The sequence below is a fragment of the Hemicordylus capensis genome, chromosome 2 (genome assembly GCF_027244095.1).
Source record: "Hemicordylus capensis ecotype Gifberg chromosome 2, rHemCap1.1.pri, whole genome shotgun sequence".
Lineage (NCBI taxonomy): Eukaryota > Metazoa > Chordata > Lepidosauria > Squamata > Cordylidae > Hemicordylus > Hemicordylus capensis.
The window spans coordinates 359,997,727-360,021,426 of record NC_069658.1 but is presented as its reverse complement, the minus strand read 5'-3'; the positions used below and the strand labels follow the sequence as shown (position 1 = coordinate 360,021,426).

At 42.8% G+C, this 23,700-nt stretch overlaps 1 protein-coding gene across 9 annotated transcripts in view; it reads right to left on the bottom strand.

Moving 5' to 3' along the window:
- STK32A (serine/threonine kinase 32A) overlaps nucleotides 1-23,700 on the bottom strand; it is a 144,888-nt gene that overhangs the window by 18,512 nt on the left and 102,676 nt on the right. For all 9 annotated transcript variants that reach the window (XM_053289118.1, XM_053289124.1, XM_053289122.1 and 6 more), the window contains 5 exons: nucleotides 16,768-16,865; nucleotides 12,439-12,555; nucleotides 6,863-6,988; nucleotides 6,389-6,517; nucleotides 2,870-2,934 (listed from right to left, as the gene is read on the bottom strand). In XM_053289118.1, the coding sequence (XP_053145093.1) occupies nucleotides 2,870-2,934; nucleotides 6,389-6,517; nucleotides 6,863-6,988; nucleotides 12,439-12,555; nucleotides 16,768-16,865 (535 nt within the window). The remainder of the gene's footprint in view (nucleotides 1-2,869; nucleotides 2,935-6,388; nucleotides 6,518-6,862; nucleotides 6,989-12,438; nucleotides 12,556-16,767; nucleotides 16,866-23,700) is intronic.

The window sequence follows — 23,700 nt, the reverse complement described above, 5'->3', positions numbered from 1 at the left end:
CCAGAGAGTGTACCAAAGTTTCGAAATCACTATCTTCAAGGAACAGAGGCAGCTGTCATATCAACTGAAGTTGATAGAAAGTGCTCCTAGCCATAGCCTGAACCTGAGAAGCCAGAGTGAGGCCTAGGTCTAGAAGTGCTCCCAAGGTCATTCAGAGGGACTGCAACCCCTCCAGAACAGGAAGATCTATCACAGCCCTCAAATTATGACCCCTTACCACGGCGCAGGCACAGCAAGGAAATGACTTGACTAGCAAGCCAGAGGTTGCAGGTTCAAATCCCCACCGGTATGTTTCCCAAACTATGGGAAACACCTATATTGGGCAGCAGTGATATAGGAAGATGTTGAAAGGCATCATCTCATACTGCGCGGGAGATGGCAATGGTGAATCCCTCCTGTATTCTACCAAAGATAACCACAGGGCTCAGTGGTTGCCAGGAGTCGAAACCAACTCAGTGGCACACTTTACTTTACCATGAATACCTCCGTCTTGCTTGGATTCATCTTCAATTTATTAATCCCTCATCAGGTCCATTACTGTCTGTAGGCAGGCATTTGGGGGGGGGGGGTTTATGCCATTTCCTGATGATGTTGTCATGGAGAGAAAGATTTGGGTGTCATCAGCATATTGATAACACCTAACTCCAAATCTCCTGATGATTTCACCCAGCGGTTTCATGTAGATGTTGAAAAGCATCAGAGATAGGATGGAGCAGTGAGGTGATGGAATAGCTCTCATTTCAGAGAGCGACTATTTCTGAGCAACACCATCTGGAATCTACTGGAGAGATAGGAATAAAACCACTGCAAATCAGTGCCATCTATTCCCAAATCCCCCAGACGATCCAGAAGGATACCATGGTTGATAGAAAGCCAGAGAAAGGTCCAAGAAAACCAACAGAGTCACATTCCCTCTGTCCATTCGCTGGCAGAGATCATCCATCAGGCCGACCAAGGCTGTCTCCACCCCTTAGCCTGCTCCAAAGCCAGTTTGAAATGGATCTTGATAATCAGTATTTTCCAAAACTGCCTAAAGTTGATCAGCCACCACCCTCTCAATTACCTTGCCCACCCAAGGGAGGTTGGAAATGGCCTATAATTATCCATCACTGAGGGCTCCAGGGCATTGAGAGCTCTTAAGCAAAGGTCTCACACAATCATTTCCTTCACACATGAAGGCATCCTGCCCTCCCTCAGTGAGGCATTTATGATGGCAACTAGGCTATCTCTAATGACCTCCTTGCTAGATGTTATAAGCCATATTGGGCATGGGTCCAAAGGACAGGTGGTAGGCTGAACACTTCTAAGGAGCTTGATCACATCCTCAGGAGTCACAAATTGAAACGGACCCATTTGAATCAAGCCAGAGGAGTTACTGGACATCTCTACAATTGACCCTGCCGTAACTGTGGAGTCCAAACCGGCTCGGATGCAAGATATTATATCCACAAAAAAGTTGTTAAAAGCCTCACAACGGGACAATGAAAAATCCAGATCTAAGTTCAGAGAAGAAAGCATGTGAGTTAAATCCCTCACAACTCTGAACTCCATTGGACGCGAACTTGCTGCACGTATTGCCACAGAATAAGCCCTAAAATGGGCTTTATGCTGTGTCCTATCGGAATCAAATTAAGTCTTCCTCCACTTACACTCACATCTTTTCCCTTGCTGCTTCAGCTCCTGTAGCTGTTCAGTATACCATGGACCCAATTTTGAAGCAGAACGGAGAAGGCGCTTAGGGGTGATAAGTGTCTACTGCCCTGGTAAGCTCCCTATTCCAGGACTCCACCAGGGCATTGACAGAATCACTGTAAGAACCAACTCTACAAACCTCCAAGGCCTCTTGGCATCTTGTAGGATCAGACAGCCTCCTTGGGTGGACCATCCTAATAGGTCCTGCATCCTTGAAGAGGTGGGTTGTGACTGCGGAACCAACCTTAACAAGATGGGTGGTCCGTCCATGACAATGAGACACTCTAGGAGTCTCCACCCATGGAACACCACCCTGATCTGAACAAAAGACCAAATCAAGACTATACCGGCAGTGTATGTTGGCCCCGTGACCAACTGGGATAGGCCCACAGTTGTCATGGCCACTATGAACTCCTGAGCTGCACCAGACAAGCCGGCCCCAACGTGAACATTGAAGTCATCCAAAACCAAAAGCCTGAGCGAATCCAACACTAATTCCGTGACTAGATCTGACAACGCAGTTAAGGATTGGGCAACAGGGTACTCAGTACACCAACAGAATCTCCAATCTATCCTGAGTCGCCGGGCCTAGATACACACACTTGATATGGTCCGATTGTCTCACAGGGGTTCTGGTAAGGGAGATGTATTCTGATGGATCACAGCCACTCCACTCACCCACCCCGCCCACTTCTCCTAGTCCTTGTAACTGCCAGATGATGGGTTGGTCATCTTTGCAAGCTGTCTTGGCAGATCTGTTCTCCTAATATAACATCGACCCATTTCTGCCTGGGCCCAGAGCTCATTCTTTTATTTAACTACACCAGTACACTTCCTCCCTGAACAGGAATAAAGTACCATATAGGAGAGTTACAAACCAACTACAGCCATGCTCTACCTGGGCACATGAAAGGGCTTCACAATTTGAATTAAGTGGGATTTCCTAGTACAGGGGAACTAGCAGTTTTGGCAGTTTAAAATTCATGAGCTTGAGCAATAGTCCAGTGATGGAATCTATGAACACCGCTTTTAATGCTTCCGTATAGATTTCATGCCAAATTCACTTCTTAATTACTGAAGGAACCCTAATCAGACTTCTTTATATCTAAAGAGGTTTAATGACTTGCAGCAGCACAGCTGCCAAAATAAAGTCCTACTTGTTCAAGTCAATACTTACCTTTCTCTGTTGAAAATGATGAAGTCCCTTTGGAGTGACTCCAGATGTTTCTGAAGTTGACAGGCCTTCGATTATAAAGCAGAAAACATTAGGTGATGAGAAATATTCACTGTAGCATATGGCTCAGAAAGGCATTAAAGCTACCAAAACTTAGGCTTCACTGGCATATAGGGAAGTGATATAAATAATAAATTATGTTTCCAGACCTTTCCCCCCAATACTTGATAAGCCAAAGTTTCTAAAATGTATTCAGTCCTTTTACAACTTGGTGTAATTGACCATTAAAGTTATTTGAAATAAAGAAGGGCTGGTAATTGTGAGCTGGGGATATGATGCCCCTCTTTTTCTCACAGACCTAGATTTCTGCTAGTATATGGCCAGCTGCTTTGGTGGTTAGGGCTTTATAACTCTCTGTGGCCCAATGGGGAGGGACTTGAACCATGCTACCAGCTATCACCATTCTAGTGACAATACAATTCACAGAGTTCAAGACTTGGATTCAGAAAACTGTGTACATTCCTTGCAAAATGAGGCTTTCTCATCCCCTTCTCAGTACTGAAGACCCCCAGAGTCCACCCTCCCAAAAGCTAAAAATGAGGGTCAGGGACACTCAGGAATAATGCAGGGTATTGTTCAGGGGGGCTGCCAATGGAGGGGGGAATTGGTAGATCTGCTTGTTATATAGTTAGCATCCAATCCAAAGAGTGGACCAATTTCTTTCAACAAAATGCAACAGAGGAAAAAGCAGCCTACAATAAAAGGGAACGAATCAACATATTTCAGGAAATCAAGGGAGAATTTCTTGATACGTACTTGGAAATACACCCCAACACAAGACAGTGAACAGGAAGTGGAACAAGCCATAGGGATGCCATGTAAAGTGTGTACATGCGTGAATGTGTTTGTTTTGGCTATGAGTCTCCCCCCACCCCCACCCCATATGTGTACATCTAAAGTATTATAAAAGGGGAGGGTTTGGGGGCCAGTATGGCATGTGTTGTGTTTTGTTTTTGCATATAAAACTCAATGAAATATTAATAACAAAAATGCAACAAGGGTGAACCATTTACAAAGGAGTTAATACACAATTGGGAAACTGGTTAGCCATTTTGTCCTGCCAAATGGTGAGGATAATTTTGCCATACTTCTGCACCCAAAAAAATATTGGGTGAAGCAGGCAAATAGTAAAATCTTTGCTCCTTGACAGGGCAATACAGACAAATTGTATTTAAACACCATTTCCTAATGATTTATGGGCCAAATGACACAACATTTGCACTTCTTCTTCTTAGGTTTCAACTATAAATAGCAACTGTGGGGAGGGTGGGTGAAGGAATCAGGCTCGGGACTGCAGTGCAGACATCTTGGGAGCGGGGGCATTTTAACTCATTCCCCTCATATGGCCCAATAAGAATGGCTCTCCCAACTGCTATTTAGTAAGTAATAAGTTTATTGTTGTAACCACAGGTCATCACATAACATAAAAGAAGAACATACCAAGAAGTCACATACTAATTGGGCTTGGGAGGAAAGTTCCCATTAGCTCCAACGACAAGCTTCCCTTCTGAGGAAAAGAGCAACCATGGGCATTTTCAGTGGGACTGTGACATGGGGTAAATGGCCCCCGCCCCGTCGCCACAGCCCCACTGAGATTACTCCTCCCCCAGTTGTGATTTCCCAATTGCAAAATAAGCATGCAAGGAGTAATGACACGATTGACATCATGCCCAATTAAGAGTCTCTGCCTGTAAATACTGAGAACACTGGGCATTTGGACAGCAGATGACGGAGGGCCTCTTCCTATTTTATCTACAGCAGCCTGAAAGTGATATGGCGTCAGAAGCAACCTGATTATGTGAGTGGGGCAGTGACATGATTACTCTAGGCATGATACAGCCTGAAAAGGTGCCAGTGTGACTCAACATCATTACAGCTTCACTTCCCCTTATGTACCCGCTGCATTGCTCAAAACCAGAGAGTTAAAAAAACAAACCCAAAAACTATCATTGGCATTTCACTTTCAGACTTATTTGTACAGGCAAGCTGGCTCAGCTGGGTTAATGAGTTCACTGGAAAGGGGTATCAGAGGTAAGCCAGCCTCAGGCTAAGGTCCATGACCCTCAAACTCCATTCCTCACTTCCAGTCAGTAGCCAAACACAACCTGATCTTAAAAAGAAACCCTGCTTAAGGGCCAGTTAATGACGGAAGAGCTGGACTGTGGAGATTGGTATTGATAACTCAAGAGCCAGGCTGCTTTCCCTTGATTCTGGGAGGCTATCTCCACAGGAGCCAGCAGCAGCCACTCAGGTACTATTCCCCTCTTCTCAGCAAAGGAGAAAGTGGCAGAAGTTTTCTCTAAACAGGATGAGGAATCAGGTGCTGCTCCAGGGCTGTTTAGCTATCATTGCATGGCACCAGCACAAAGAAAGTAATCCACACTGCACTTGCTCACTATTTAAAGAGGGATTAATAGCCCCTGCAACGTAACAGAGAGACCCATCACCTCCACATACCTGGTGGAGTATAAAATGAACCTATAAAAAAGCACTGGGATGGCTGCCAAGCAAATAAGGTGGTCAAGAGACCGTGCAAGTGTTTCTCAATTCCCTCCATCCACCCTCCAAACATGGTAGTTTGATAGTATAATGGGGTGATGTGGGGAAAAGGAATCAGAAGGTGTGCCCTATTCTGGGTTTTTTTGCTTTAAAAAAAAAAAAGTATCTGATCCCAAGGCTAGAGAACATTATTAGCTATTGGCAGTTCCTCAATATTCCAACAGTTTAAACATCTTTTAAACATTACAAATTACAAAAGTAGGAACATAGGAAACTGCCATATACTGAGTCAGACCATAGGTCCATCTAGCTCAGTATTGTCTACACAGACTGGCAGCAGCTTCTCCAAGGTTGCAGGCAGGAATCTCTCTCAGCCCTATCTTGGAGATGCTACCAGGGAGGGAACGTGGAACCTTCTGCTCTTCCCAGAGCGGCTCCATCTCCTGAGGGGAATATCTTACAGTGCTCACACTTCTAGTCTCCCATTCATATGCAACCAGGGTGGAGCCTGCTTAGCTAAGGGGACAAGTCATGCTTGCTACCACAAGACCAGCTCTCCTCTCTTATATGCAACTTATATGCAAACTTATATGCAAAAAGCAATTAAAAAAAAATGAAACCAATACTATGCAGTACTAATGCAAAAGGTAGGAAAGTGCAAGAATTATCCAAATGTGCGCTGATGTGCAGCTACATAGGTTTACAGCTTGCCTATTTTGGCTGTAGTCTTCAAACCACTCACTTGGAGCACTGCCATTAATGTCAGTGTGACTAGAGCTGAGTAAGCAGTTTGATCAACAGTCTCTGTCTTTTGGGACCTACATGGCAGGAAGACAGCTAGCAACCCTGGAAGATATTAAGAAGCTGGTATTTTTCATCAGCAACAGGTCCATTAGTATGTGCAAAGAGGGATTTGCTTGAGTGCAAGACTGGAAAATAACTGCAATCCAGCCGCAATCTCACCTCCATGGAATCATTTTTGCTGCTTTCCTTCTCCTTCTTAGCCAGGCGCTTCTTCTTCTTATGAAGTGGCTTGGATTCCAGAATCATTTCTTCAAGTTCAAAGGTTGGGTCACAATTTAACTTTCCTTTCTGTGAAGGAACAGAAAGAGGTAATTCCAAACAGAGCTGAATCTGCATAGAAGATGGCCTTACACACTATGAATCCTCCTAAGGGCCATCTTCTAACAAGGCAACCACCAAGGCAAAAATACTCACAAAGTCATTTACATTAGAGATTCCCTGACTTTTCAACTGTTCACCAGCACCACTCGTATTCTAAACTTTTAAGTTCTCCAAAACGTTTCCTTCTACCTGGGTTATGGAATCCCCACCAATGTACCCTGAAAACCATTCAGTAATTTTTATACTTAAAAACATGATAGAAGTTGTTCATCATTATCTATAACTTCTGAAATTTAAAAACAAAATTCTTACAGTAGGAAGAAATCCAGGCAGTACTCTCTTTTGCAGAACTGCATCCCAGTTGATATCAGCCAGATAAGCAAAGTCTTGGATATCACTCAGTTGAGAAAACCGTTCTTCTGTATTTATCTCCAGTAACTAGAAATAGGAATTAAACCAACTTGTGAATATGACAAATTATTATTATTATTATTTCGATTTCTACACCGCCCTTCCAAAAACAGCTCAGAGCGGTTTACAAAGAGAAACAATAAATAAATAACAATAAAAAATCACAATAAAACAAGAAAAAGCAAAAGGTATTTACTGTCTTTAAAATCAATATTCTAGGTTTCCCCCCATTGCTGCTCCTCTCATAGGCTACACCATGTATCTCAGCATATCTTTTGGCAGTTTAAACAATCTGCTCAACCTTACACTTTGGTCAGCTCCCTAAGCTTGTGGAATCTAACTATCCCCAAATATAGGATACTTTTGCTTGTTTCAATGTGCTACCTTCAGCCTTGCTAGAATGGAGATTCTGGAGGATTTCTTACTCTGACAGATTATGCCCTTGTGGTTCAAATGAAGTTGAAACATTAAGTCGAGAATTGCTGTTCTGCATTTTTTACTTAGATCTCAGGCAATGGCTAATTGACCCATTGATGGTTTGTCTCCTGGAAGACCATCTGGCTATTATGTATTTTAGGTCCTTTTAGATAATAACAAGGCAGTATCAGAAATTATAGCAAATCTCTCCGCATCCACAGACTCACATGTAAGGATGTGCCCGAACTAGTTCGGTGCCTCCTTAGGGAAGTTCAAGCGCTTGCATTCAAACTGTTCAGCAGGGCAGGGATTGGTTCCTTTAAAAAGCAGGAAAGCAGATCCTTACCTACACCTCTGCCACCCCACTTTTCCGGGCGGGGCGCTTGCTTTACAAAAGACTGCAACCGCGTGTCAGCTATCATGGCGCATAGTGTCAGCTCAGCACGTACATGGCCGCCGGCTGCCTGAGCTGATCTGGGCACAATCCTACTCACATGGTGGTCTTGGGCAACCAGCCATTCCCTATACTTCAATCCCCACTTGTGAAATGAGAATGAGCGACTTTCTTGATGGGGTTGTTGTGAGAACAAGTGATAGAGAGACTATAAAGCACTTTGTGCACGAAAACTGCTGTAGATATTGCGCACACTTTGGAACCTCAAATTAATTTATCATGATTTCTGCAGTCCTGATAAATATGTGGAGAGCTGCATATGATACATCTAAGTGGGGGGAAAGGATGGTATATTTCAAGGGACTCCTACTCCCACATCAGCCTCATTATATGCTGAGAAGACCTATGGGGACCTTAATCCAAAGGCAGTTAGAGCATTTTTCTGTGATGGCACTGTTGTAAAACTCACTACACAAAAAGGGTTTGCCAGCCTCTTCTGTTTGGTATGGTCATTTAGAGGGGCTGGATATTTGGCCGTGCGTTTCTGCTGCAGTTGAGATCCATTGCCGTGTTAATCTTAATCTTTTTTGCTATCTGGTTTTATGACGCTTTTGCAGGATTTAAATTGTTTTATTGTTTTCAGTGAAGAGAAATTGACATATAAAACACGGGTAGAAAAAGACGTCAAAGACAATTGCATTGAAAACTTTTAAAGAGAAAAATCAGCTTTAGAAGTAAGACAGTTTCAGCAAACTTTAGGGATCAGATTTGACAATGAAAAATACCTCTGCCTCCCACTCTCCCAAAACAATTGGCCTTACAAACCAATGCAAGTAAAAGAAAAGCCCACTAGATTTTGTCTCCCAAGCCAGGCAATTTTCTTTGGCTGGTCAGAAATCACTACCACCACAGAACCTTCAGCCTTTTCTTTTACTCCTAGGCATCACGCTATCCACATGACTAGCTTCAGAACCAGGTTCACCTCATTGCTAACGACTCCTATGGGATGCTTACTTGGCTGAAAATGGGAACGTTTTTTCTCCTTTAACAGTAATTTACTCAGTTCTTTCTTTTTAGTAAGTTATACAGACATCTTACAGGTGCCTGCCTGCTGTGTTTGAACAGATTATGCAGTGTCATGTTGTGTCAAGATTCTTTCCTTCCTTACAAACGTATTTTGTAGACATAGTTTATTTTTATGACTGCATAACTATCCACATAATTCAAATAAAATTCAATTTGGAATCAATTTTATTGTGGCTTATTTGGGAATTTAGATTCCACTGGCATCCATCAATCATATGGTTTCAAATATTTTTATTCAAACATTACATATGAACCAGCAACATATCTCAAAATGTAAACAATGGATACAAATTGATTGTTTTTCCAAACGTGCAAACTATCCAGTTTTTACAGTAATCGTGAGTGAAGTCAAATCTTTGTGTAGATTGCAATGCACGTTATGTGGAAATGGATTCAGTGTTCTTGTTGTTTAAGGTATCTAATGAAGATACCTTAAGATACCATGCTCATCACTGGACACAATAAAAACAGCAGAGGTGCCTGACTGTCTCTAATAATATACTGGAGATGCTTCATGCAAAATGTGATAGATGATTGTAACTGGAATCTCTTCTCTTGTTTGACACTGAGAAAGCTGTGGTGCCAAAGATGACAAAGATCGTAAAATTACTTCCTCAAATTGAATATAATGGGTACCAGCCAGACCAACTCTTCCATGAACAGAAGTTCTGATTGAGCAAAGACAAAAAGGTTCTTTCTGCTGTCCCCCTCTTCCTTCTATTGCCTCCTACCACCACCACCACCACCACCACCACCAAAACCCTCGCTTCCAATCTGTTCCTGTAGATCCCTCAATCCTCAGGGATGTATTTTTAGGGGCACAGGATGCTTCGGGGGAAGGAGGGGTTGGCTAACATTACCCTGCCCTTTGTATGAGCAGAACGTCTTCTGTTTGCAGAAATAATAATCTGGATAATACTTAAGATATCTGAAACACTATAGCCCTCTTCAGGTATTTTAAAAACGGGATGGCATACTTGTATATGCTGTCCAAAGCAGGTCCAAACGTTCTGTCCACAGTGGGCCACTCACTCCCCCTTACAAGCTACTCACATTTATGGTGTACACCTGATGAGAGTAACACGATAAGCATGGAGTACCCCATGCTGCTGATCACAGAAATGTCCGCCATCATGCTTACAGCGTTTGTATCTTCAACAAACACCATAACCGTGAGCAGCATGTGAGGGGAAGTGAGTGACATGCCAGGCAGCAGGACTTCTAGATCTGGGTATACAAGTTTGCCATCCTGTTTTTAAAGCATCTGAAGAGGGAATATGTTATTGTTTAGGGGTTTAAGAACAATGAAAGTAGCATTAATTTAAGATACCAAAGTCATGTAGAGATGTGAATGATACTGATGTCAGGGTGACTAACATCAATCAAACAATATTTATTTCTGCTTAGTACTACGTCTGGGCTCCAATCCAGTTGCAGTTGCATGCAGCCAGTCACATGTAACAGTGGCTCCAGATCAGATAGGGATGCCCAAATCCATTGGTATCCAGCCAGTTCAATGAGGCCTGGATGATCATCACTATGTGGTTGCAGATGCAAATCCCATACATGGATTGTACTTGTAGTATCTGCATACATGCATTAAACTGAAAACATACATTTACTGAAGTTCTAAAATATACTTACATCTGTGAGTCTCTATGGACACTTTTCATGTGTGAGGCTTAGATGGGAGGAGATCTGGTCTTGTGGTAGCAAGCATGAATGGTCCCCTTTGCTAAGCAGGATCCACTCTGGTTTGCATTTGAAAGGGAGACTTCATGTGCGAGCACTGTAAGATATTCCCCCAAGGGGATGGGGCCGCTCTGGGAAGAGTATCTGCATGCTTGAATGCGGAAGGTTACAAGTTCCCTCCCTGGCATCTTCAAGATAAGGCTGAGAGAGACTTCTGCCTGCAACCTTAGAAAAGGTTGCCAGTCTGTGTAGACAATACTGAGTGAGATGGGCTATATAAGTGTAATTAATAAATAAGTAAGTAAGTAAGTCTGGTTCAGTATAAGGCAGCTTCCTATGTTCCCCCCACTAAATCTACCTATAGGCAGAATTTTTGTTTAAAGCCATTTAATCCTAACATATGAAAAATGCCTATCAGAGATGGAAAAGTAGAATGCCTGTCATTAGATGGAAAAGTAGAATCTACCTTGCTTGCATCTGATTTGTACATTTGATTTCTATTCTCTCCCTGTTCTATCCTTCCTTAACAAAATCTACACATCACACAACCAGCCACTGAGAGACTCAGATATGCATTTTTACTTTGCATGTGGAAACGTTCTATGTCTGATCAAATGCAATGAACCCTTACTTATGAAATTCACTGGAGACAAAAGAGCCAGGACAAAACTTGACATCCCAGTTGGTCTCATCTATAATACATACAGCCGCTAAAGCAGGTGCAATGGTGGGGGGAGTGAAAATTTAAATAATGGTGACATTGCATTATTAATTCAAGAAGGAACAAAAGGGCCTGTGAAGTCTGCAAAATGTCATGGCACAGGATGAAAAATTAAACATGACATATAGAAATATACAGGAAATCTATGCAACTGTTGCAATATTACTGTCTCTCCTGGACAGTTTCAAATTCAGGTGTTTCAAGAGTATTGAAATGCTCTATTCAGAATACACCAAATTCTGGGCACGAACGTGCTTCTCCAGCAGGTGAGGTCAGAGCCACAAACAGAAGCAGCAGTGGGGTGCCTGCTTTAAACACAGTCTTGTGCGCACTGGTTCACAATATGGTTTTGCCATCACAAATTGGTTCACCATTCCATTGCAATTCACCATTCAACGGGGAGGGTTTTGATAGCATTCCAAAAATAATCACCTCAACATAGAAAACCACAGAGCACAGCTTGACACATGGAACAGATTCCATGCATGTGAAATGGACCAGAGACAGACATCTGACTCAATTCTGTTCCTGGAGACTTTTAACTGGAGATTCTGTGTACGGAAGATGGGTCCGCATGTGTAAAAACACGGACTATATCACTGAGCTCTGCTCCACTTTTAGGAAACGTTCACTGCTCTGTACCTTCCCTGTACCCCTTTGCTGTTACATTGCTGCCACTGAAGGCCTTGCCACTTCCAGTGTAGCACCATGTGTCAGCAGCACCACTGATGCCCCTTCCACTTCATTCTGGGTTATTATGTAATGTAAGAGGTCTTTGTTTTAAATTTATATTAGCCTTCAGTGGTTAGCAGTAGGGATGAGCACAAACCTTTTTGGAGGCCGTTTCACAGGCCTCCAAACAGGTTCAAACACTGGCTGGTTCAAACGTTTGGCAGTGGGAGGGAGGGAGGACTTTAAGGTCAGGGAAGGGTGCACTTACTCCTCCCCCCGCCAACATGGGAGTCCTGTAGAATCCTTCGGGGTGGCAGTGTACCTCCCTGTCGCCCCTTCCCCTCTTCGGCCGGAAATACCAGGCGTGCATGTGCGCACACTGGGCGTGCGCACGTCAGACAAGGTCACACGCAATTGCAACGTGCGCAAGTACAATGTTCTAAAGCAAACAGCTCTCTCTTCCTTGGAGTTAACCTGTCCTCAAGATGCCCTCACCTTTTTGATTAATGACTCCATGTCCTTTGACCAAGCAGCAGGGTACATTACTGTGGCTGTCTTAAACACATGGGCAATTTCAGTTGTCGCAGTACTGGAGCGGATATGATATGGCCTCTGTGAACAAAACAAAAGCAGAGAAATGATGTTGAAACAAATCCCTTAACCAGCAACTGAAGAAAAAAAAAATCTCCCCCACCCCTCTCTCTTTCTCACTCACATGCACACACACACTTAAAAAGCGTCCTCCTAAACAGACATTCCAGTCCTTCAGGCCCTCCTGTTCTCTGTTGTGCCACTAAATGACTGTCACTGGGGAGTCTAACTCAACTGAGGTATCAGAGCAGAAGAGAGGAACAACTACAACAAGAAAGCGACATTTAAAAATCAAATGTAAGAGAAGGGAGAGATCAAGGGTTTGCACTGTCATCCAGCTGGTATTTCCATTCCATAACCTGAGTTCATAGGAAATGAATTTACTGCTGTAGGGTTTTTTTTTATTTGTTTGTTTAGATATCCTTTCCATATTCCCTGAAATATTTAAGCAGGGTATTTCCTGTTCATTTCTGCAGTGGGAACTATATTTATTAAGAGTACAAACTAGGACAAAGAGTACAACTTCGCAAAAGTGAGAGATCCAGAAGAAGGAGGATCTATTTTATTTCTATTTTAAATGTTGTTTGATAAAACTCCCGAACAAGGTCAGCATGAGAAACTCAAACGATATGCAGCATTACAACAGCACAGCTCGCTACACTAGCTGTCGCAGGAGGCCCTGGAAGAGCAAGTTCAACTAGGGAGACTATTTCCCAACAATCTGTAAGATCATGAGTGGCCAACCGAAGACATCAATGCCACAAGTGGCACATGTGATTTGGGCAACTCCGGGACAGGAGCAGTACCAAGGATTGTAGTACTGGATACACATGGTGTCCATGCTGCACTTCCACGCCTGCCTCTCCAGGGCTGCTCTGCTACTTGCTTTGGAGATAAGAGGCACAAAGTAACTCTAAACGTGAGAGGTTACATAGGTACTGCAGGGTGCAGCCCTCTCATACTTTGGAACTGACTTATTGGCCACCTGTCAAAAAGGTTGGCCACTGACTGCTAAAGTCAGAAGGCAACCAGGAAGAGATTCAAGGAAGGCTTGGAGATATTAACATCTCAGAATTATGAACCACCTCAGTTCCCAAGACAGTTCTCAACATTACAGGGTCTTTTTAATATAATGAAGACTGCAGAATACCTCATAATCCCTGCACAGTGACAAGCTATGAATATTTTAGTTTCACGTTATGCGAAAGTTTTGGGCCTCCATGATATCTTCCAGGTATCTCATATTTATTTGACGCTGCAACAGAAGTCTTAAGGTATTTCATTTTCACTTTTTTTTTCACTTCAGCTAGCAAGAGGCTATAATACATTTGTACAGCAAGAAAGGCAGTGAAAAGCAAGCAGCTGAACCAAAGAGCCCTCCAGGGAGCACTGACTTTGGGGAGAGACAGGCTTGTAAAAGAATGTATGCATATGAAAAGGCAATTCCATGAAAGCAAATGAACTTTTGCACAATCACTTGTGCAAGCAATTCATCTATCTATCTATCTATCTAGTACACTGCCCCAAACTTTCATCTCTGGGCGCTTAACATTTAGAATATTAATGGGATTGGCTGACATGATGTACAGTCTCCCATCAACATTCAGGATTTGTCAGGGCTGCTCTGCAACTTCAAAGGCTGCCCCGATGGTGTTGCAACAGGGCTGCTGTGGAAGGACTGTTTAAACAACTTTAAACTGCCTTGCAAACAGTGGAAGGAATGGGCAGCAACATGCTGTCCACTGTTTGCAATGGAAAGTGTGTTGCTGCCTGGAAACGGTTTAAAATAATTATGCAGAGGCAGGAGATACTGCATCATTTCAGCCATCATTTTTATAAAAGCTGACGTGTGTTGGTCACCGGCACGTCGCAGGCACCATTCTGTTCAGTAGAAGACACCTGCATGTATGAAGTCCAGGGATCCCAAAGGAAATGCATCTCAATCTTTATTTGTAATTTTGCATAACATTTTAACATGAGAATGCACTGGTTCAGATCAGGACTATCAAAGCAGGCATGTAATGTGAACTGCACACCCACTTCGGAGGACTGGAACTAGTTTTGTGTTGCTCAGTGTGCAGCAGGGAGGGTAAATTTTGGGGTTCATACCTTTCCCTCAGACTACCCTGTAACTGATAGAAATATGTCCCTGAGGGTCACACAGCCCTCAGGAACTTAACTCCATGTGTTATGTTCCATGTGTTGCGAAAGGGAACATTCATCCCCCTCACTGCTTCTTCTCATGGAAGTGTTATGCAACACATGGAAGTATGTCCTTGAAGGCTGTGTGACCCTCAGGGATATATTTCTACCAGTTGCAGGGTGATCTGAGGGGAAGGTAGTAACCTCGAAATTCATCCTTCCCACTGCATGCTAAGGTGCAGTTTTAGTGGAAAAAGATCCAAAGTGGGTACGAACAGTTCTCAGTTCTGCATCAGCTTCATTAATCCGGATCTAAGCCACTGTTGGTTATTTCCAGAAACCTTGTATGTGTTGGAATATAAAATATCATCTGTTTCTGATGAGTCCAAATCCACAGGCAGTCAGCATTCATTTATTTATAACACCCAAGTATGTGAGCACTATTATGCTAGAGGTTAGAATGACACTTATCCCTCTGTGCATAAAGCAGCAGTTAGTAACACATATGATGTCACAATTGCTTATGGTGGGGGAATGTTTTCAATTTGTTTTTGAAAACTGAATTAAATGGCATAACATTTTGGGTAGTTTGGGTTTCAGATTAACTATCTGGAGTGGGGGAGGAAAGATCTACTAAAGTATCCTTAATTTGAAATTGAAAAAGTAAAGGGATTATTTTAAAACTAGTCACATTAGGCCCGTTACATTAACGGGCGCTAGAAGAATGCTGGGCTGCCCCCGCCCCACCATCACCGCATGGCCAGCAGGGCCGAGTGTGGCCGCCACCGCCAGCGGGCCCAGTCCCCCCGCCGCGGCCGCTGCCGCCTGCAGGCCCAGCACCCCGCCGCCGCCATTGGGCCCAGCACCCCACCACGGCCGCTGCCACCATCGGGCCCAGTCACCCCCCGCCGCCACCATCGGGCCCAGTTGCCCCACCGCCATCGGGCCGAGTCCCCCCGCCCCCGGGCCCAGTCGCCCCCCCCCGCCGCCGCTGCCCCCATCGGGCCCAGTCGCCCAGCTGCGGCCACGGGAAGGGCGCCTCCCCGACGCGCCCAACATGGCGGCCGCCGCCCACTCCACTTCCCTTTCGCCGTGTTCTGCGCACGCAGGCGCCGCGCACGCGCAGAACACCCGCCGGAGACACGGCCGCAGGCACCCTAGTGTTTTATTATATAGGATGATAATAATAAATGGAGTAAATTCCTTTTGTCCGGCAGACTGCCCCATACCATTATTTACACTATTAAAAACAACAACAACCACTACCATATAGTTAAAACAAAAAAAGACCAGGGTGGGGGAGATGCTGTCCCAGATAGGTGTACAAACAAGGAATTGGTTTTATGTACAATCATGTTTTGAAAATTTTCACTGCAGCTGATCAGGCAAGCAATTTAAAAACAGTCTGCAGGTTGTTCCTAGTGACTGGCTGCAGTAAAACATCTCCATCTCCAGTAAAACATCAAAACATCTCCAACTGTGCATGTGTTTCTCCCACATCTCTGCACATGGCTTGCTGTTACAGTCAATGGGTGAACTTGCACAACACATCATCACAAAAGCAACTCAAATATTCTAGAGTAGCATGCTTTTAATGTGAAAACACATTGTTCATAAAGAAGAACAAAACAAAACCCACCCTTCTGGGTGTTTCCATTAGAAGAAACTTTCCATTTTGCCTACTTCTTTGACCAAACTTCTGAAGTCTTGCCAACATGCAGAAAACTTAGCAAATAGGTTGCAATCCACCAACAAGGCATGCCAGAACATGAAATGTGTTGGATTAGTAATTCACACACAGTGGTCCATTTCTTCCTCAAACCACAGGACTGCTCTGCAATTGTAAAATGTCTTTTTAAGTATAGATAGATTTTGTTACTTGCAATTTTTGAATGGATAAATCTTATGACAACTTCCGTATTAGGATTGAACTTTTATCAGTTAGAAAATCTGCTTTTGATTCTCTCTATAATTTTGATGAGCTTGTTTTAAAAACGCATACGGATCTGAACAGATGGTTTCTGGACACCTGGAAATGATAGGCGGTTGAATAGATAGATAAACAATTTAGGTAAATGAACTGTACAGTACCCGGCCTCTAAGAAGTTCATAGGCTGTAATGCCTAATGACCACCAGTCAACAGCATAGGAATAGCCAATAGGTTTTGTAGAACTGAACATCTCAGGTGCTGAAAAACAGAGAAATTTGTGATTTCCTTCAGAGAAGACTCTTAGAACAAGTTTACTGAATTTGCTTTACCTGATGCAAACTACTACTGCTGCTACATTGCTCTTATTCTATAGCACAAGCATATACAGCTTCCTTGTTTACTAGGATGCTACCTGTTCCTTGTAAATCACTGGCTGGACACAATAACCCTGCCTGGATGTTTCCTCCTTCTCCCTCCCACTTCCTTCTTTCCTTCACATGCCTGACTAAATTTCTCAGCTTCCCTGCTTCTGTTTATCTTTTTTATGGGGGTTTTAAAAATGATTTTTTTTCTATTTAACTGATTTCAAGGTTTTATAGTAAATGTGATTGTTATGGAATTGTATTGTATTTTAATTTTTGTAAACTGCCTTAGCATGCCTTATGAAAGCCAGCATAAAAACTGAACAATAAAAATAAATAAATAGCTTTCTGGTTTATTAAACCACTGTTTCCCGTGACCTCTGAACTGGGAAACTGTGGTTTAATAAATGAGGATGAATGCTGCTAACATGGCAAAGAGGCACCTTTTGCTGCAGTGGTTCTCATATTCAGAAAGGGAAGAGCAACTACTCCTGTTCAGTCCAGCAGAGTGTGCCTCACAGTAAGTCCCTTATGTTTCTTTTCAGACTGTGTTTCTCTTTAGATTGCAATGCCCTTTGGGATATGGGACTGTTTTCCTGTTCCTTTTGTAAGCCACCTTGAAAATATTTTGGTTGAAAACCAGAATTGTGGCTCACATGTTCTGCAGTACTGAGGGACCCTCAGGGACATATTTCTGCAAGCAGAAAGGATTTTTGGAGGGAGGGGGGAGAAGTAAAAATAACTTTCCCCCACCCCATATGCTGGGCTACAGAAGACACCTTCAATATAGCCATTATCGAGTTCATCTGCAAGTGCGCTGCTCTTCTTTCATCTCTGTGGTGCTGTGGAAGATGTGGGCCAATATCCTGGTTTGTTGGGAGCAGTGTACCCTCTAATAGGGATTCTCAGATGTTGTTGACTACAGCTCCCAGAATCCCCAGTTGCATGGCTTTTACTTGGGGATTATGGGAGTTGTAGTCAACAACATCTGGAGTTCCCCATTAGAGGGAACACTGGTTGGGAGTGTACAAACTACTGTTTTCCAGTATAGACATCACTGAAAACTGTGGTTTAACAATACAGGAAACCTTTGATTTAGCCAGACACACAAGGAGAAGAGGGAGTGCTTGGGCACTTGGCTTGTTTCCAGTTGAACAAACCATGGGTCATTGGACCAGGATAGCTATGTCTGAACCAAGCCATTGCATTTATTTTGCTTTTGGGGAGATGCTGGGGATGCCATCTAAAATTTTTGTTAGTGTGCACATATACATGCACTAGAGTTTGTCATATTTCAGCCCTTCCTACTGATATCTAGAATTTATATCTGTGTGTGTTTGTGCACGTGTGCGCAGGAGGGTATGCACCTTAACATTGGTGTACATGCACATAAGCACACTTGCATGGAGTATCAAGGTACTTCTTCCCTTCCATACTCCCATAATCAATTATCCAGATTATCCAAATTTGAATGAATATGGCACTACAATCATTAGGGCTCCTTGGAGGAAGAGCGGGATATAAAATGTAAATAAAATAAAATTAGTAAAACCCACCTTTTTAAAGGAGGCTTTCTAATGCTCCATTATTATTTTGTTATATCTGGTAGGTTCTTTAGGTTTTTATAAATTTCAGTTTTAATTTGAACCTAATAATTGTGGTTTTTAATCTGACTTTTTAAAAAGTTTAGTTAATTTTATTACTTTTATTTTATCTGTATCTATCTTATTGTTGTAATAGGGTAGGAGAAGCCTCCTACCTTAATTTGGGAGCTGGGCATGCTCCCGATGTTCGATTGAGTGTTAGATAAAAAGAAGGTTGGAGGAGGGGAGTTTGATCATCAGTCATGTCCCAGCTGGATAGGATGAGTGTATCCTACCCAGATTCCCCGGCTTCTGAATGAGGTAGGTGGGGGAATCATCCTACGCAGCTGGGGCCGGACTGATGATCAGGCTCCCTGGCCTCCAACCTTGTTTTTATCTAACACACAATAGTGGGTAGGAGGCTTCTTGTAGAGAAGCCAGTGGAAGACAAGTTCTTGCAGAACACATAAATAAAATACAGTGGTCCCTCGACTTACAAACTACTCGACATAAGTATTTTTCGAGTTACAAACGGCAGTTTTAGATCTGGTTTTAGATGCGGTTTCCTCGACTTACAAATTTTTAGATGGGGTTTCCTCGACTTACAAATTTTACATGCGGTTTCCTTGACTTGCCTGCCTGTTTACTGCCTGTTTATTCTTGAAAAGAAATGTTCCTGTGCAGTTTGCAAGCCTTACTGGGGGGTCTGGGTCTTTTTTCTAGGCTCCGGAACGCATTAATCCGTTCCCAATGCATTCCTATGGGAAACCGCTTTTCGACTTACGAATTTTTCGACTTACAAATGTGCATTCGGAACGGATTAATTTCGTAAGTAGAGGGACCACTGTATAAGGAAGGGCGAGAGAAGCCTTCACTAATTTATAGTTTGTGGGGTTGTGCTTCAGTGAGGCATAAGCTCAGGCAGTGACCAAGGCTATTAAAAGTACATAATTACCAGTGCATTATTACAACTGCATAATTACAAATTCAATCTAAATTGTTATGCTGGCACAATATCAATTTCCAGTATCACAAATGTCCCAATATCAGAGCTATCAGAAATAATTCCAATCCAATATAGGGAAGCTTATATTGGATCAGAATTATCCAGACCAGTATTGGGGATATCAGGCCCAATATTGGAAATATTATACTATCAGAGCATAAAATGGCAGCAGAAATGCAAAATTAAGTCTGCATTATATTGGATCAGAATTATCCAGACCAGTATTGGGGATATCAGGCCAAATATTGGAAATATTATACTATCAGAGCATAAAATGGCAGCAGAAATGCAAAATTAAGTCTGCATTTCCCTCCCAATAATGGCTTGAGTGGGTGGGGAAGCCATCTTTTTGCATCTATCTGCCTGCCCTTTTATTTATTTAGGCTATTTTAAATATAATTTTTACTTACCACTTTAAAAAGCAAGTGGTAGATTCTTGAATGTGATATCACTTTCCCTGTGACTCTCAGATGTGACATCACTTTTTGCTGTTTCTTGGATGCAAGTACAATTTCTGGGTTACTTTAAAAAATAATTCAATGAATGGGCAGACTTAATTGAAATTAAATAGAGAGAGTCCTGCTATCCTGGACTACATGTGTGCCTAATTTCAGAGCTCTCTGCCCAGCCATTTCTCCCATTTTCTTTTAAAAAAAACTTCTCCATAGACTTCTTTGAGGATTTTTTCTGATAGTTATTGCATTTCCGATCAGAAATCTGATAATAACAATATTTAGAAGGGTCAAAAGACCTGATACCGACATCTAGCATATCAGATCTGATCTGATCTGATCTTTTCAATCATTCACAGGCCTATCAATTTTCACTTGTGCATTGTTGGAAGGGAAATAATATAAATGATTTGTCCCCATTCTCTGCCTCTTTCAATTAATGTTTACCCTATGACACCAGCTGAATTATTTATTTATTTTATATGGGAGATTTCTATCCTGCTCTTTTAACAGCACTGTTTCCCCCAGGACAGCTGACAAGATATAAAAATGAATTAAAACAGTAAAACCCACAATACATATCAGTGTTAAAATAATGAGACAGTAAAAGCTTAAAATTACAGCAACACTAAAATCAGTTTCAAAGTTTTAAAAGGTTTGGAATAATAAAAAGGTCTTCACCTGGCACCAAAAAGACATTGAAAGTTTTCACTAGATCCAGTCATAAGTTACAACTCTGAAAGCTATGAATTAAGAGTTCGGATCATGTTCCTACAGTGTGTTGTAAAACAGCACAATGGCTCATGCAAGCGAACTGTGACTACTGCTACAAGGAAAAACTCTGGAGTCGTGATTAAACCAGACTCCTAGTTATTCTGATTTTTTAAATAATTCCTTCCTCACTACAAAGATGGAAATCATACTCTGAAGGTAAACGCAGATCTGTGAAGCTCCTCTACCAGATATGCCCAGGAATATACATATATGGTCCACAAGCCCATTCCCAGTTTTGGCCATTTCAAAGTGGGAGACCCACAAAACTAATGTATTTCAAAACTCATCTAAAATATATATCACATAACAGGGTACTAGTAAAGTTGAGAGTGGAGAGATGTGATCCTACAAGCTCTTTTCAGGCATTCTGTAATCAGGTACAGTGAACCCAGGTAGAGGATGAACAGGAGTATGCCGGCTAGCCCTACCTTCAGCACTGACGCATTCTGGAACCACACCCGCTGTGTTCCTGGATATTTGCCTGGTGATGGCGATGCTGAACTTAGGGACACATTCTCCCAGTGATCTGGACACTGATACGCCAGCATTCCAAATAATAAAGAGAATGTGTTACCAGGTTCAGTGCTGCCATTCTAAGACAAACACTGTATCTGGGGATGCAGGGAGGTGTGGCCACAGAACACCTTGGTGCCAGGAACATTGCTAGTCACCAACCAAAAGAAACAAGTTAAGCCTAATCGGAAGCCATATTCACTGGTTTTGGAAGCTTCCCTTCTATTCACAAATGTGTGCCCCTGTCTTGAGGTGGGGCAGGTAAGGGGTGTGCGTGTGTGATTACTCAGTGGTGAGGGAAAGCAAGCTTATGCAACCTGTAAAGTACACTGTGCTTTATTACTACTACCTTTTACAAAACTGTACAGTATCAATTTGTGTTGATCCCCATGTAATCTCTTTGAAGCAGATCTCTATTATTTCCCTTTTACAGAGAGGGAAACAGAATGTCATCCGTGGGTATGATGAAGAGGAAAAGGGAGCTTGGGTCAGCATTTTTAATCTGACCTGTATTCAGTCACCTGGACTACAGCGCTACCAACACCTTAATTAGACACTATGGTGCTGTGCCAACTTGTCACTATTACTGATTTAAAGGTGTCTTGGTCAAAACTAGACTAACAATGCATTTTCCACTAACTAAAACTGACGATGAAGGTGATAACAAATCCTCCTCCTTTTTGTCACCATGGTAACCAAAACTACAATCAAGAAAATGGGAGCCTAGAGACTTTTTGCTATGTTCTACAGGCATACATGGCAGTTCAGAAGGTCAGTGCACAAATGTGCTGAACACTGGGGAAGTGACTCATCAAGCTCACCTTCTCCTTCTTCTCTGGCTCTTTACAAGGTTTTACAGTTATGCATCAAAATTTCCAGAACTTGTTGGCTAACTGCTTGATGAAGATGGGTCACAAATTCATCAGTATTAAAAACAAATATGAAAGTAGTCCATATTTTTCTCAGTCACATATACAATGTTTGCATCTGCTGAACAGATGCACTCACAATTACACAATAAAGTGTTGTAATTCATACTGTCCAAAATCTATTATATTAATTCTCCTGGGTGTGCCTTGGAATGTGCGTTCTGGCACCCAGCTGATTGGCTGGGTGGCGGAGGCGCCTGATTGGCTGAGGCACACCCAGGAGAATTGGCTGGCCAGGTGACCACAGAGGCGAGGCAGTGGCGGCAGTCCCAACCACGGTGGCTGGTGGGCCCGGCCACAGCCGCAGCACCTCAGCCGCCATGGTGGCACTCGGCCCGGCAGCCTGAGCCCGGCCGGAGATTGGGGCAGGTGGCGGGGGTGGGGGGAGAGGTAGCCGGCCCCAAAGAGTGCACAGATGCTCTGTGTGGGGGTCGGCTAGTATTATTTAATAGCAATGGCATAACTTTTGCCGAACATTTGGGCAGAGATGCTAGCTCCACTGCTCAGTCCATAGAAAGAGTGTCTCCTGAAGAGGAAGATAATGGCCCTTTAAGCAAAAGCTCTGATGCCACAAAAACAAGAAACAATTTGTAAACAAATCAGTATGTACTTTAAGTACAGAATGATTCTTTTACTCAAAGGGGGCATCATCACTGTCCCTAACAGAACTGCCTGAAGTTTTACTATGGAGAAAATTGCAGCACTTTTTTTCTTCTAAGAATATGTACCAAGAAGACTGAAGAGAGGTAGGGTGATGATAGCGATCTGAGGAGGATGCATCAATAATCTATATATCTATTACAGCTGTTGGCGTGTATCCACAGGAACATGAATGGAAGGCGGGAGAACCACTTAGTGCAGATTCCAGGAACTTTTGCACAAGCACTAGTGGAAGATTTCTTGTGGGGTACAACCATAAGGTATCATGGAAGGGGTGTGCATTTCAGTACAAGATATGCTGAGGAACAGGCACAAGAACTATCACAGCCAGCGTGGTGTAGTGGTTAGAGTGCTGGACTAGGACCGGGGAGACCAGAGTTCAAATCCCCATTCAGCCATGATACTTGCTGAGTGACTCTGGGGCAGTCACTTCTCTCTCAGCCTAACCTACTTCACAGGGTGGTTGTGAGGAGAAACCTAAGTATGTAGTATGCCGCTCTGGGCTCCTTGGAGGAAGAGCGTAGAAAAAAGGGGGGGAAAGGAATATGAGGGACAGGAGAACAAAGAATACACTTAAGAATAACCTCGATGTTGTAGAGTGTTATGTGTCTAATGTTTTGTGCCACAAGTTTGGGCATGTTCTTCTTTTTAATGATGGTTTCTATAAATGTATTGTAATGGTGTCTGGTGATTTTAATTTTTTTTAAAGAGCCAAGAACATACACACTGCAGTACATAAACTCTATTGGGCTATAACCAGTTTTTGAAAAGAGCATGTGCAATGTTTAGTTAAGGCCTTGCAGAAGTGAAGGAA